The following is a 15,223-nucleotide window of genomic DNA, read 5'->3' on the forward strand; positions in this document are numbered from 1 at the left end:
AAGGATGTTATTTGAGGACCTGCTGTATTATAGCTCATCTTGTTAAAATCCTGTGGGACCCTGCAGACTCATGACCATGACACTGCTTCCTAAGTAAGGACATATCCCAGCAATGAGAAATAGGCAGACCATAGTTTTGGATTGTGTAGAACAATCTGAGGTGTGGGGTAAGTAGTCAGATGACCTCAAAAACTATTACAGAGAAAAATATGTAGCCAGTTGCTATTGAAGAGAGTAGAGATTAGTATAGTTCTTATCTGGAACAAAGCCTTTCGCCACTCTAAAGTGATTGGCCAAATAATCTGGGAATAGCTTTCTGCCTCTTAAGTGTAGGGAATTTATCATCTGTCAGAAAAGTCTTTAAGAAAGGAATCAAGGAAATCAATTCCCTTCCTGTACAGAAGAGAAAACAGACTTGGAGGCAATGCAGACCATTAGTAGCGGAGGGACCACAGCCCTCGCCAGTGCAAAGGAGCCAAGTATTGCACCATCCTCTTGTGCCCAGCTCAGGTTGTGCCAGTTCTGGTTTTGAGCTGACTGATGGAGGAAGTGCCTTTCACTGCAGAAGTTCTGCTCATTCTACACAGCAGTCCCTTGACACAGCATTATGAAATCCCACTTTCAGTGGTTAAAAAAGCGGGGTGGGCCTGGGTACCCATGCTGTTGAGGCCTTAGGTTGGTGCTGACAACCCTGCTCTTGCTGCTGAGGGTCAGCTCCAGCCTGACCTCCAAAAGGAAATCAGGAAGATGCTTTCAGCCCTCGCTGTCTCTCTAATACAAACCCCTCTTCCCAAGCTACTGCCTTTCTACTCTTCCCTCCCAATATATCCCCTTTATACTATTCATGAGTTTCTGCACTTTTCCTTTGTACCTTTTCTCACACTATTCCCTCCTCCAGGAGTCTCCTTTTCTAACATCTCCACCTAAGTCCTATTCGTCATTCAAGGTCCCTGCTCAAATTTCACCTTCACCAAGGAGCTTCCCAGATTTCTCCAGTAAGATTATTCTCTCCTGTGTCCCCAAGAGGGAAGGAAGAGGATAAACAAGTGTTTCTTAAGCATGTGATCTATTTCAGGTACTTTGGTGTATGTTAATCTCTTAAGGTAGGTATTGCCCCATTTTACTCGATAAGGGTGATTCTGAGCAGTTAAGCAGTCTGAATAAAGTCATTAAAGAGTGGTGCTGGGATTTGAACCTAGAGAGTCTACCCTCAATACAACTTTCCAACCTTCCACATTGGGTCTTTTGTTCAAGGCTCGTAACATCATATTCTCTTGCTTCCTTACTCTGTCCAGAATCTGACAAGATTCTCCCTACCTTATACATACAAGAACTTAGTAAATTGGGGGTGGAGTTAGCCAGGTAGACTGTTTGAAAGAGTCAGATACAGCTGCCTCCTGAAGTGTGGGCTCTCTGGACAGAGTTAAACAAAAGCTGCCAGGCTGACAAATCCACTGCCAAGGGTGATGCGCTATTCAAAGTTCTAGGGTGTTAGAGGTGGAAAGGGTAATGAGGAAATTTCCTCATCTGTTGCTTACAAATACTTTTAGTTGTGGGCCTCTTTAAAAGTGGCTATATATAGTTATAGCCACTATAGATATATATACATACGTTGAGGGAAAAGGGAATCTGTAGTGATGCCCACCCTCACAAACAAACCCATAAAACCGAAGCCCAGTTTGTTAAACATATAGTCCAACCCCCTTATTTCACAGAGGAGGAACCTTAAGTTCACGTCTAGTGGTGACCGAGGCTGCCCAGATGGCTAGTTAGAAAGCCAGTACCTAAATTAACTGAGTCATTGAGCCAGTTGCTATGAGAACGACAGACACGAGCAAGACCCAGTTCCTCCCACTCAGGAGCCCGCCATTGAGGTTAGAGAAAAACCTAGAGACAATTCAGTAACCCGCACACACTTAACTGGCTTCTAGTTTCCAAACTGACGAGACTGAGAAGGCAGGATCTTAGCCAGTTCCGAGGCGCGGGAACTGCAAGGGTCTATCCAGGTTGAGAAGCAGCGGGGAAAGGGGCGATAAAAGACAGGGGTCGGGCCAAAGTGGGGAGAGTGGCAGATGCGGCCCAAACCAAGGCTTAGTCAACTTGGGAAAGGGGTTAGTCCCCCGGAGCTGAACAGCTCACAAGTGTTAGTGACGAATCAGTTCACTCCCATTCCTGTTCTGGCGACCCGAGAAAGCCTGACCAGCTTTGCGGAAGGGGCGGGGCCCACAGCAGAAGTTCTTCCGCCTGCTCAGGTCACGTGGGAGTGGCTGATCCTACGCCCAGGTGAGTATGTCCGGGTCCGCTGTGAATGGCTCAAATTTCCGCGCGACACGGACTTCCGCAGCGCGTGGGAATCTGATAATTCCAGACCCAGGAGTGACAGGTTCTATTCCTTGTGTGGACTTGGACTCAGGAAAAATGCGGGCTGGTTCCAACTAAGTCTGAATCGGGCAACTGACCAGGCTCGAGGTGCAAGCCAGAGCAAACCCATCTTTGCGACAGCGCCTCTTTGGGACCAAAGTCCCTACGTGGCCCGGCTTCAGGGCTTGGGGTGGGTTGGCGGGTGGCTGCCACCGGGATTCCATAATCACCCACAGTCGTCTTCTTTTACCTGATTGTCTCTGGCAACCCCTGCGTCAGGAAGCTGTCCAGGAAGCATCCCTCCTAAGGCCCTAGAGGACGGACATACTGAGAGTGGGAGGGGGACAGGAAGTGGGCACAAGGGAAAGTCCAAGGTCTCTTTACTTGTAGGGAGGGGCAGTGGGGGTGAACCCCTCTCCTCTTGGCTTGACAGGAAGCATGGCACTCTGGCGGGCATACCAGCGGGCGCTGACTGCTCACCCGTGGAAAGTGCAGGTCCTGACAGCTGGTGAGTGTCCCTCTGGGACCTGAATGGGACCAGAGTAGGCTAATTTAGAAGGTAGACTCTTGCCCCACCATACCTCCCTCACTTTTTGCTTCTATTCATCCCCGTTGAAGAATTGGCTGTCTCTCACCCTAAGCTGTCTTCAGTCTGTTTTGGAAGGTGGGTGCCCCTAAGGAAAGGTATATGCATAATTGGCCTAGCTGTAAAGGAGGGTCTGAAAGTCCTCAAAAAGCTCAGTTGGCATCCCTTCAGGGTAAAGGTATTGCTCTAGGAGGCCTTACCTCAGAAAACTAATCATAACAAATAGTTCCTCTAACATTTTATAGTGTGCCAATCACATTCACGCACATTGTCTCACAGAGGCCCCACAAAGGTCTGTGAGCTAGGACTACTTGAGTCCTCATTAGATCACACACCTACTAAGTGCTGGAATCAGGATTCTTAGCCCACTTTATTATTCTCAGTATTTTTCATTGTGAAATACAGCCTACCATACAAAAGAATGACTAAGACATATGCCTTGACCAGTGTGGCTCATTTGGTGGGGCACTGGCCCGCAAAGTGCAAGGTCATGGCCTGTTCTATTCCTGGTCAGGGCACATGCCTGGGTTGCAGGGTTTGGTCTCTAGTCAGGGTGCCTATGAGAGGCAACCAGTCAGTTTCTGTCTTACATCTCTGTTTCTCTCCCTCCCTTCCCTGCTATCTAAAAATAAAGAAAAATCTTTACAAAAAGTCATATGTACAGTTTTAATAGTATTAAAACTGAATATTCCTGTGTGAGTACCCAACTTTGAGATCTCTTGTGCACCTGTCCCTAATTCATACCCTCAAGAGATAACCACTTTCCTGAGTTTTGTTTATATCATTCTTTTGCTTTTCTTTTTTTTTAAGGTTTTATTTATTTATTTTTAGAGGGGAAGGGAAGGAGAGAGGGAGAGAAATATCAATGTATGGTTGCCTCTCATGAATCCCCTGCTGGGAACTGGCCTGCAACCCAGGCATGTGTCCTGACTGGGAATTGAACCGCAATCATGTGGTTCGCAGGCCTGCGCTCAATCCACTGAGCTACACCAGCCAGGGCTTCTTTTGCTTTTCTTATGGTTTTACTGTCTACATATGTTTCCCCAAACACTGTACTAATCAAAGGTTTGTTTTTACTCCAAATCCAGTGTTTGAATAGCAGCCTCACAAAGGTAACCCAGTGACTTACCTGCATTTGTTACCATTTTCATTTTGTAGGTTAGCCGATGTGAGAAAGGATGGCACAGGGACAAGTTAGTTTTATAGGGGGAGGATTGTAAGGAGTGTGACTACTGGGGCTGTGCAAGAATCATCGGGTTTCCAGAGGGTCTTACCTGTATTTAGAGGAAGGGAACTGGGTTTTCATGAGGACTATGGGCTTTCTGAGAGGAAGACAGTCAGGAGGGGTGGGCATGCTGAAAGCCAGGGTGGGACCACAATCCTGTTACTGGAAAAGCCCCAAATCAGCACTGGAATGCTTGTTGGGTGACCGGCCAAAAGGTGGACTCCTTTGCCCCTCCCTGGGCCCTTCTCCAATCTCCTGTGCCCAGCCACCCTGTGTCCTGTCCTCTGAGTGTCCGTCAGCCTGCATGACTCACCTGGCTACGTGTGTGGTGACTCATGCTGGACTGTGTGGCTGTGATGGGAACTGACACGCTGGGCCCTTTGCCCAGCCTCAGATTCCCTCAGGGCTCCTCACTGCCAGGAGGAAGCTTCCCCCTCATGACCATCAAGACTAGGGAGGGAAGGATAGGCCTTGTGTTTCCCTATTCAAGGCGCCTGCGGTTGACGAGTGCAGGGGTTGGAGCTCCAGGGTGTCCAAGTGCAGATACACAGCTGAACTGAGGCACTTGTCTCTCAGTGCTAGGGCCCTGTGGCTCCGCACGCACAGGTGTCCTGAGTCTGTGCTGACAGCTCAGCTCGGCCCTGAAGCAACCTCTAGGAAGCATTCTTCTCAGACTTTTCCAAACCTTTCAGACCTTGTCTTCCCCAATGCTCAGTGTATTGGGACCAAACTAAAAATAAAGGGAGGAGGTGGACATTGCTCACTGAGCTGTTTTTAGATCCCAGCACAGTAGATCCTAAAGGTAATAGGGTAGATCCTCACTGGAAAAGAGAACAGAGATTTCAGACTTGAAATTAGACCAAGATTTGAATCTCAGAGCTGTATCAGTTAGTAGTAGCCACATGAACCAGTCAATAAACCTCTGAGTCTCAGTGTCCTGTAGAACTTGAGTTTAGTTATATGACCTCACAGAGTCAGTGTAGGGATTATCTCTGTGAAAAGGCTTTAGAGATTTAAAAATGTTAGGCTCCAGGGGTTGGCTTGGAGTGTTCTATTAGTATTGGCAAACCGGGGACAGCAAACTGTTCTTTTTATAAAGATGTTTGTTTCACTTGCCATAAATCTGAATGGGAGCCCTGGCTGGGTAGCTCAGTTGGTTAAAGCATTGTCCCAAGATGCCAAGGCTGCAGGTTCGATCCCCAGTCAGGGCACATACAAGAATCAACCAATGAATGCAAAAGTAAGTGAAACAACAACAAATAGATGTGTCTCCTCTCTCTCTCTCAGAATCAATCAATAAAAAAGCAGTCTGAACATGGCCAATTGTCTTACCCTTGGTTCTTCAAAAAAGCAGAGCCTGAAGCTTCTGGGTATTTCAGAAGGGAGGAAGGACTTCCATGGGAGGCAGAGAGGTAATATAAATATACATTAGTACAGTGGACATTGCTTAGGGGACCTGCCTGCTCAGTCCCTTAGAACTGATTGAGAAGCTCTTTGAAATGCCTCTTAGGACTACACAGGTGAAGAGTGTTTTCTGCCCTCCCGCACTAGTCAAAGGTTTGCCGCATGGGGTGTTGACGCCCACGTTCTATGAGATTGCACATGCATGGTCTCCAAATAAAGTGTCAGTGGGGCAGCCCCAGGTGTGGCATAGACCAAAGGCAAGAATCTGTTAGTGGCTAGAGTAAGAGATAAGTGAATCAAGAAGATCTGAGATGGTTCAAAAGAAGTGTCTGGTGCACTTAGTTGGGGCCAAGTCTGAGTCAGTAACAGGGCAGCCTGGAGAAGGTCGACTGCGTGTTTGGCAGAATTTGAGTCAGCCTCCTCCCATCCTTCCTGAGGGTCCGTCCACTCCAGTGGGCCCAGGGCCCAGCACCATCCCTCTTAGGCCACCCTGGTCCTGCTGTGGGAGCCACTGAGCTTCTGCAGCCACTGGTTTCCCTGGAGTCTGAATTAAGCCAAGATGTAAGGGCTCCTTCAGTCCAGCCTGATATTACAGAGAAGGACACTGAGGCAAGGGGGGTGGCCTGCGCTGAGGTCTCACATCGTCAGTGGTAGAGCTGGCATCGGAACCTAGGGCACTTGCCAATGCACTGCCCTGCACTCGACACTACTAGGGGCTCGGAATGCTGAGAGTAGCCACAGCTGGGCTGGGCTTAGGCACCTGACAAGCTACAGGACCCTCCTTTTTGTCTCACCTTTTGGCAGCATATGTCCAGGTCAGGAATGGGGAGGACACTTGGACCGGTCCCAGGGGATGCACTCTCCTCTTACTGTGGGGCCTCAGCTTCCCCTGGCCTCTGCCAGACCAAGCCCCCATGCCAGGCAGCTATTAAATCGTTGGAGACTTCTAGAGGGGATGAGTCAACAGCACCGCTGGCCCCGTGCCAGTAGCTATACCTGACAGTGCAGGTTTCCTATACTCAAGGACACACTTTTTGTCCTTCATTCCAGCTTTCTGCCCCTCAGCCTGTTCCATTAACACTTCTCGCATCTAAGACTCCACACACAAAAGCCAGGAGAGGAACAAAATAGGGGAAGTAGGAAACTTACTCCCACCTGTGCCTAGGAAGAGGCTGTAGAAGTTGGGGGGGCGGTTCCTAATTACATCTGTGCTCAGAGGCAGACTCTCATCCAGCCCGCCCCCACTCTGCTGAATCCGGTGGTGAGTGACGGCATGAGAACTGGCACCTACCCAGGGGTATGATGTCACGCCCGCGCCAGCGTCTACTGCTGGGCTCTGTGCCCAGCCTGGCATTGGGGCATCACTGCCCAGCAGCCCCTCACCCCGCCCCATCAGGGCTCAGGCAGTTTGTCTCTGCAGGCCTCCATCCCCAACTGCTGGAAACAGTCCCAGGAGAGGGGAGCCAGAGCACTGGGAGACCCAGCCCAACCAAATATGCCTAGGAGGACTCCCAGAACCTGGGGTGTGGAAGACGCAGTAAAGAATCCAAATGTCAGCCTTTCCTGCCCCAATAATCACTTGGACCAGAAATGCAGGCCTTGCTCTACGCTGGGACCAAAGCCATAGGCCACTCTAGAGTTGCTGAGGCCCAGGGGCCCGATAATTTGTGGGCAGAGGAGGAACCTCGGGGTCCTGTTCTGTCTGAAGTGGACAGAACTGGTGTGGCCGCAGAGCTACCCGACTCCTGCTGGTGCCCTTTCATTCGGTATTGCAGGCTTGATGTGTGTGTGTAGTTGGGGGCCTGAAACCTATCTTCCTCAAAGGCTTCAGGCTTCCAGGATAGTGGGGCTAGCAGCTGGGACTTCGGTTTTCATTCCTATTCTGCCTTTAGCTTGTTGTGTGATAGCTAGCAGGCACGGAGTGCAAACACGCACCTCTTTTTGTGACTGTTTCTTTCCCAGAATATTGCTGCTTGCACTCCCCACGAGTGACAAGGAAAAGAGATGGTCTCACATTTTGGGGAGTAAAAGAGAAGTGCCTCTGCTACACAGGCCTTTGGGGCCTGGTTTAGGCAGGAATCCCCTGTGAGTAGCAGCCATAGGAGCCTCTTGGCCAACAAGCCCAAGTTTCAGCCTATTTGGGGAGTCCCCTGGCCTCCTGTTCTGCCTTGAGGAAAGGCCTGGGTTCAGGCCCAAGCTCCACTCCTTACAAAGTGCCACTTTTCTCAAAGACGTGTGACCCCCTACTTCCGAGACCTTTTGTGAGGATTAAATGTGTGAGAGCCCTTTTTAAAAAAAAAGATTTTCTTTTTAGAGAGAGGGGAAGGGAGGGAGAAAGAGGTAAAGAGAAATGTCTATTGATTACTTCTCATACTCACACCGACCCAGGGCTCAACCCACAACCCAGGCCCTGGAAAGTGCCTTGACTGGGAACCAGCGACTTTTCGCTTCATGGGGACAGTGCCCAACCAGCAAGCCATGCTGGCCAGGGCTGTGAGAGCCCTTTGTTTGGTAAACTCTACACATCTTGCTAAAGTAGAATGTTAGACTGTTAGTCTTTTCATTTAACAAATGTCTGCCATTCTGACCTTCTCTCCTGGGACTTCTCAGGGCTGTTCTCCCCTTGGTGCATGGCCACAGCAATTCCCCACCCCCCAGGAGTGCAGCTGGTGACCCCACGTTGTCAGGGAGGGGGCATGGAGCTGAGTGTTAACTGGGGGGCGAGCCTTCAGTCCCACTGGTCCTCATACTTTGAGCCTGACATGCGGGCCTCTGGGCTGGACTCAGGACTAGACCCAGAGTTCTTTACGCCCTTTCCCAGAGTAGTCCTGTGACTTGGGCCAGCACATTTGACACTTTTCCTTGGTTCATTTTCTGAGCACCTGCCAGGGGCTCAGTTAGGTGTGGCCGGGATGGGAGAACAAAGATGTCTGGGATTCTGCCCTTGTCCCCTGGGAGTCCGTGACTAGCCGTGCTCTGGGGAGAACCTCCACCACTGCAGCAGCTTCAGGGAGAGGAGAGGCAGGGCCACCTTGATGGGCATGCCTGGGGCCCCGGCGTTGCTCCCTGGCTGGCCACGCCAACAGCGGAGGCCAGCAGCCTAAGTCACCTACAGGTGTCCCAGCTCCAGCCCCAGCTCTAGCTCTCAGCCTTGCGTGGCTGCCTCGGATGCGGCTGCCCAGGGGCAGGGCTGTGCAGAGCTGCGGGGGAAGAGCAGTGAGTGTGCAGCCAGCACGGACGTCAGAGCCAGCTCCGGGCCAAGGAAAGGGGTTGGAGGATGTGTTTGCCCAGGGCTAATTGAGGGCACAGTGACAGTGGTGGCTACCGGGCTGGAGGGGGACTCTCATTACTCAGTGAGATGGACAGGCGAGTCGGAGATCATACGGTCACTCCCCAGCAGCCCTATATATGAGTGTATTTGCTAGAAACCATCACGCCACCATAACTGAAGGGGGCTCTGTAAATAGTGGTGATTTCGGTCTTGGTTTCTGGGTGTGGGTGTCTAACAAGGGCTGCTTAGAGCTGGGTGCCTGCAAGCGAGGGGAGGGGAAGTGGTGCAAAGGCCAGGGCAGGGGGGAGACATGGCTGTACTAGCCATTGCCAGCTCTGCTGGAGGTTGTGAGCGGGAAGCGGGTTTACCTGGCTCCTCTCTGTGGGGACTCTTACCAGCTCATCTTCCTAACTGGGACCATTCGAACACTCGTGTTCTAGAAAAAGAGTTATTCTTGCTGTTCTCCACAATTAGAGACCTCAAGACCAAGGTGAAGGACACTGGCCAGTGTCTTGCCTCAGGCTGGGACAGGGGGAACAGGGTTCTTGATCACCCCACACATGATCTGTCCTGGTGTGGTGTCCTGGAAAGAATACTGTCTAGGAAATCAGACCACCGGGTTTTTGCCTTCACTCTGCCACTCACTGGTTCTATGGGGTTGCAGACCTTCATTTCCATGCCTCTAAACTAAGACCATTATTTCCATACCTTCCCAGTGCTGACACGCCAAGTCTCAGCCCCCGGCACTTCTGATTCTCCTTCCTATAGCTTCAGGTTCGGACTCTGACTTCCCTTGATTGCCCAATGCAGAGTTCTTGGGCCCTGCTCACGGCTGCTCATTCCGGTTTCTAACAGGACACACTCGAGGTGGCACTGCCCTTGGGAGAGGGGATCTTAGAAGCAGCTGCAAGAGACTGGCCACTTGCCCCAGAACCGAGCCCTTGGGCCTGGAAGGCCAGAGCCCCATTCAGTCACCAGATTCCTCTCCCTCCTCGGAGTGGCAGTCCCTCCTGGGAGGTGTCCTGACCACACCCTGTATCCTGCATAGGGTCCCTGATGGGCCTGGGTGACATTATCTCACAGCAGCTGGTGGAGAGGCGAGGTCTGCGGAAACACCAGATTGGTCGGACCCTGACCATGGTCTCCCTGGGTTGTGGCTTTGTGGTAAGTTCTGCCTGTAGCAAGGCTGCCAGCAGATTGGACAGTGGTCTGCTTCCCTTGGCCTCTCACACATCTAAGCCAACCTGAGGGTGTGCTTGCCCTGGATTTGGTGTCTAATGCTTGGGGAAGGAGCTTGCTGATGTAAAGCCCACCTGCTCCCCTCCTGCATCTCTGCCCGCCTCCCTGGGGTTTGCTTTCAGGGCCCTGTGGTAGGAGGCTGGTACAGGGTTCTGGACCGGCTCATCCCTGGCACCACCAAGGTGGATGCTCTGAAGAAGATGCTGTTGGATCAGGTGAGCAGAAGGAAACGGAAGCTGGGAAGAGAGAGCTACCTTGGGGGAGAGTGGGGCTGAGGTGCTCACGGCGCTTTAATTTCTCTTCCCCAGGGGGGCTTTGCCCCGTGTTTTCTAGGCTGTTTCCTCCCACTGGTCGGGGCACTCAATGGACTGTCAGCCCAGGAAAACTGGGCCAAACTGCAGCGGGTGAGCTGGGCAGGTTTGGGAAGATCTTGGGCTGCCCAGGGGAATGCCCAGGGAAGTGAGGCAGGCTTCCCGGGGGTGAGGCCAGGGGTGAGGGGTGAGCCGCATGGGTGTGCCGGTGGAGTCCCAGGCTCTGGAGGAGAGGGGCTGAGGGAGGTGTGGCATAGGAGTGTGTTTTTTCAACAGAAGCCTGTATGTGGTAGTAGGAGGTGGGAGCTCCTCGGGAGTGTGAGTGTTCATTTGTCCCTTCTCTGTCTTCACAGGATTATCCTGATGCCCTCATCACCAACTACTATGTAAGAGCTGACACCTCCGCGCCCGCTTCCTGCTCCCTTGAGTCCACAGTGCCCAGGGATTAGGGGTCCTCCCAACATAGGAGTCCTGGAGTTGGGATTACTCCCTCACTCCCAGTGTGGGCGGCACACTCAGGGAGGCACTCCCCCAGTTGTTCAACTTGATTTTGTTTACAAGGTTGGAAGAAGACAGGCAAGGCAGCGAGTCTGGGCTTATGTGGTGGGGGCAGCCCCTCAACATTTACCTTCTCTCTTTTGTAGCTCTGGCCTGCTGTGCAGCTAGCCAACTTCTACCTGGTTCCTCTTTATTACAGGTATGACAGTTCCTTACCCCACCCTTTAAGGGAGAACCACCTTACAAATAGGTGTAGATGAAGTGATTCTCACTCTACCTTGAGCTACTTTAGACACCCCCAGGACACTCTGCCCTGTCGGAACCTCTCACTCACTGCAGCCCCTGTCCCAGAGCGTCTGCCCCTCACCCGCTTTCATCTTGCTCCACAGCCATCGGCTCCGGCCGCCTGAGCTCTCCCCGCTTGCCGCAGGGACAGTGCCTAGGGTGCCGCAGCCTAGACTAGACAGAGAAGTAGACCAAAGAGCCGTGCAGGTCAGGTTAGTCCACTGCAAAGCACCGTGGAACCTTGGTGCTCCTTGTTCGTTTGTTCCGGAACTCCTGAGGAGTGCTGAAAGCTGGAAGTACCAAGCAGGTGACGAATGAAGAAGGATTTTCTCTGTGGGGTGGTGTTGTGAGTCATACAAGTTCTAGCAAGTGCGACAAGTCCCAAGCAAGCACTGAGTGCTGAGACATTTTTTTCTCATCAAAATGGGATAAGTACAGGGTTTGACAAGTTCTGAAGCTGATGAGTATCAGGTTATGACTGTATTATTTTGCCCTAATAATGAAGGTGATTGATGAAACTGCAGTAAAAAATGTAGTAGAACTCAAGGTAAGCAGTTAAAATTATGGGAGGTGAGGGACCTTTGGGAACAGGGAAAAATAGGAAACTCTTCAGAAAGGACATGGTCATAATGTACATGAATAGCATAGCTAAAAGGAATATAGACTTAGGAACCAAATTTTAAACATTAGGGTTCTTGCAACAGTCTTTGAAACTAAAGCAAGGTAAAATAAAGAGAGGAAGGTATTTCTTTCCATGGCAGACAGTACATTTTTGAAGATGAGATCTCAGCTGGTACAAGGTGAGCCGATATGCGTATTTAGAAGGAGCCTGGACAGGGGCGCGGGTACGAGTGGAGCAAGGCCAGAGGACTGCTCGTGCCCAGGAGGCAGAGCTCTGGGACGGCGGCATCAGGGCTCGAGCGGGCTGTCCTCTGGCCTGAGCCGCACGTCCCTGCACAGGGGCCGGAGGAAGGGGACCCACGTCTGGGCGTTCTCAGAGATAACCCTTTGTTGTCTGTTACACTCCCCTCCCCCCCCCCCGCCCCTTTGCTTTCTCCTCATCCATCCTCTTCTTCACAGTGCCATTCCTGTCCCTTAGGCTGGCTGTTGTGCAGTGTGTTGCTGTCATCTGGAACTCCTACCTGTCCTGGAAGGCACATCGGCTCTAAGCTTGCCTTGTTCCATTGCTTCTGCCTTACAGCTTGACTCTGGGACAGCCAGAAGACCTCCTCAAAATAGGCACCTCAGTTTTCATGGGGTTTGGTTGCCAGTCAGAATGGGATCAGTCCTATGAAACGGCCCATTTCACTCTAAAGTGTAAACTGACTCCCTTTGAATTCACTAACATTTCCGTAATGGTCTTGTGTCCACCACGCAGCAGGCATTCCATAAATATTTGTGGAGCCATATAACCTTGGCAACTTCAGCTTATTCCCATATCCTGGCAAATGCTCTTTACCCCCACTCTTCACAGATGCATTTGTTGCTCTAACCATCCCCAGCCCCAGTGTAGCTCCAGTTCTTTGGGGACCCCCTCAAACTCTGTATGTGGTGCTTCCGTAACTATGTTATAAAAATGTAATCTGGAACCTGCAGGGGCACCGAGTAAGACCCAACAGAAAAATACTGGGAGTCAAAATTTGTGGAGATGGAAAGAAGTCTAGAGACCACCGAGCCAATCTCCTTTTACAGATGAGGACACTGAGGTTCATAGAAGTGAGGTGGCCTGTCCCCTCCCCAGGTTAGTTTCAGAGTAGAAACTTCAACCCATATCCTATAGGTTGAACTTTTGTATGACCCCCAAATTCATATGGTGGAAAACCTAAGGTTTAAGGTGATAGTATTAGGAGGGGGACATTTAGGGGTGATTAGGTCACAAGGGCAGGGCCTTCATGGGATCAGCACCGCCATAAAAGATGCCATGTGAGGACCCAGCAAGGAGGTGCCATTAATGAGCTGTAACACAGGTGTTCACCAGAACCCGAATCTGCTGGCGCTATGATCCTGGCCTCCAGAACTCTGAGAAATAAATGTTTGTAAGCCACCCAGTTTGTGGGATTTTTTTGTTTGTTTTGCTTTGTTACAGAACCTCAAATGGACTAGAACACCGTGTTTCCTTTCTACCAAGTGATCTTAACCCAGAGGTCAAAGGTACAGTGATACTGCCGCTGGGATTCCGAGGAGAAAATTACCTTGGCTAAACTGTCACTCTGGTACAAACTGAGAAGCAGATGGACCAGTTTTTTGTGGTGTGAAAGCCCTCTGAGGTCAGAACCCACCCACCCCCTTTTTTTGGTACCCCAGTCAGACAGCCCTAGAGTTTAGACCCTGGGGCTGGAATAAGACCAAGAACCCTGGCCGGCTCGGCCTGCCTCGGCCGCCCCTCGAGTGGGTGTTCTGCTGACGGCTGTGTGCCAGCTGTGCTGTCCTGACGGCCTCCGCTCACAGGACTGGCGTCTGGGACACGGGCCGGGTCTGGCGGCGGTGCATTCTCGCAGGACCGATGGCCCCTCGGGAGGCACAGGAAAGGTCAGCACCACGGACAGCCCCGCCAAGCGACCTCCAGTTCCCGTGCCAGAGAAGGCTGGCGGTCCGACTGGGCCGGTCTGTGGATGCCCTGGTTCCTGCCGACTGTTTGGAGCAGTGAAGGATCTTTACGCCCCAGCCTGCCCCTAGCTCACTTGAGTCCGCTGTGGCTTCCAGCGCAAGCCCCAGAGACGCGCCCCTCGGGGATCCGCAACCCGCTGGACTCGAAGCTGCGGCCGTCATCGCTCCACAGTCAGTGCCCGCTCCTCGCTGACGTCAGCCGGAGCCGAGCTGGAGCTATATAAGGCTGGCGGCGGTCCCGGGACAGACCCCGTGTTTCCCGAGGCTCCCTCAGCCCGCCCCGAGGGACAGACCGGAGCTCCGTCCCGGGCTGTGCAGACGCTCTTCCCTCGACCCGTGAGTGGCTCCGAGTGCCCGCCCGGCCCCCGCAGCGCCAGGACTCGGCACTCTGCTTGCCCGCAGGACTGTTGCGGGGAGGGAGGGAGGGGAGGAAGAGGAAAGGGCGACACAGGACTGGGTAGCGGCTGGGGCTGCAGGGAAGGTTGTGGGCACCGTTGGCAGCCGAAGGGGACCGGCGGGGACCCTGGACGTGCGCGGGAAGGGGAACGGCGCCGACTGCGACTGCTCCGAGCGCACCTCACCCTGCGCTCCCCCTGTGTGTCCAGGGCTGGTGGCACCATGCGGCTGGCCGGACGCGCGGCGCTGCTGGCGGCGTTGCTGCTCCTGGCACAGCTGCGCCCGGGGAGCAGCCGGTGGAGCCCGGAGGAGGCAGCGGCCAGGGTCCAGGACCCGAGTCTGCGCTGGAGCCCCGGGATTCGGAACCGGGGTGGTGGAGCCCGCGCGCTCCTCTTGCTGTTGGCTGAGCACTTCCCCCGCCGCCCGGGGACAGGTGGATGGGGATCCGGGACCTCAGGCGAGCGGCCGCGACGGGACGACCCTCCACTCTCCATTGACCTCACCTTCCACCTGCTGCGGACCCTGCTGGAGCTGGCGCGGACTCAGAGCCAGAGGGAGCGCGCAGAGCAGAACCGCATCCTATTCGACTCGGTGGGCAAGTGACCCGCGGCGCCCGGAAACCTCGACCCCCACCCCCGCCCCGGGCTGGCACCTGCTCAACCGGAACTGACCCCGTCCCGTGGGGCTGGAGCGGCCCGGGAATCCCCTGAGCCCACTCTGCGTTACTAGTTTTTAATAAAAGTGCTGAAGAGCCTTTGGCCTCTGTTGTGGGGGCGCGGGGAACTTTCCGCAGCGGGGCGGGAACTCAGGGAAAGTGGGCCTCCCGGGGTGGGGGGGGATCAGTGCCGCAGGGCAACGGCTTTCAACCAGGGTCCTGTGTCCCCATTGTCCCCATCACCCACCAACTCGAGTTCCGACCCCTCCACGCCACCCCTACTCTTTGCCCTTGGCACTGGGGCGGGGAATCGGTGCCTGATAGTAAGGAGATTCCCAACAGGGGCTCATTCCACTTCCGCCCCCCAGCTGGCCCCAGATCCAGA

At 53.0% G+C, this 15,223-nt stretch overlaps 2 protein-coding genes across 5 annotated transcripts; both read left to right on the forward strand.

Annotated features, from left to right (window-relative positions):
* The first annotated feature begins 1,733 nt into the window (after positions 1–1,733).
* Positions 1,734–13,225, forward strand: MPV17 (mitochondrial inner membrane protein MPV17). Of its 3 annotated transcripts, none has more exons than XM_037066711.1 (8): positions 1,734–2,283; positions 2,795–2,869; positions 9,896–10,011; positions 10,209–10,301; positions 10,395–10,490; positions 10,751–10,783; positions 11,042–11,094; positions 12,261–12,294. In XM_037066711.1, the coding sequence occupies exons 1-8, from the start codon at positions 2,073–2,075 to the stop codon at positions 12,277–12,279; spliced, it is 696 nt and encodes a 231-aa protein (XP_036922606.1). In that variant the 5' UTR covers positions 1,734–2,072; the 3' UTR covers positions 12,280–12,294. The 3 variants fall into 3 exon arrangements, with proteins under 3 accessions (XP_036922606.1, XP_036922605.1, XP_036922607.1); XM_037066710.1 differs by having other exon boundaries at positions 1,747–2,283; positions 12,280–13,225; XM_037066712.1 differs by lacking the exon at positions 1,734–2,283 and adding an exon at positions 2,305–2,383 and having other exon boundaries at positions 12,280–13,225.
* Positions 13,226–13,227: 2 nt separating this feature from the next.
* UCN (urocortin) lies at positions 13,228–14,931 on the forward strand. Of its 2 annotated transcripts, none has more exons than XM_037066713.1 (3): positions 13,228–13,447; positions 13,629–14,123; positions 14,393–14,931. In XM_037066713.1, the coding sequence occupies exon 3, from the start codon at positions 14,406–14,408 to the stop codon at positions 14,784–14,786; it is 381 nt and encodes a 126-aa protein (XP_036922608.1). In that variant the 5' UTR covers positions 13,228–13,447; positions 13,629–14,123; positions 14,393–14,405; the 3' UTR covers positions 14,787–14,931. The 2 variants fall into 2 exon arrangements, with proteins under 2 accessions (XP_036922608.1, XP_036922609.1); XM_037066714.1 differs by having other exon boundaries at positions 13,884–14,123.
* Positions 14,932–15,223: the final 292 nt, after the last annotated feature.

The sequence above is a fragment of the Sturnira hondurensis genome, unplaced genomic scaffold (genome assembly GCF_014824575.4).
Source record: "Sturnira hondurensis isolate 20B ecotype Veracruz unplaced genomic scaffold, ASM1482457v3 Scaffold0016663, whole genome shotgun sequence".
Taxonomy (NCBI): Eukaryota; Metazoa; Chordata; class Mammalia; order Chiroptera; family Phyllostomidae; genus Sturnira; species Sturnira hondurensis.

Coding starts and splice junctions, on each gene's coding strand:
- MPV17 (XM_037066710.1), top strand. CDS start 2,073: ATGCGGCCCAAACCAAGGCTTAGTCAACTTGGGAAAGGGGTTAGTCCC. Junction 10,012..10,208: donor CCCTGGGTTGTGGCTTTGTG/GTAAGTTCTGCC, acceptor GTTTGCTTTCAG/GGCCCTGTGGTAGGAGGCTG. Junction 10,491..10,750: donor ACTGGGCCAAACTGCAGCGG/GTGAGCTGGGCA, acceptor CTGTCTTCACAG/GATTATCCTGATGCCCTCAT.
- UCN (XM_037066713.1), top strand. CDS start 14,406: ATGCGGCTGGCCGGACGCGCGGCGCTGCTGGCGGCGTTGCTGCTCCTG.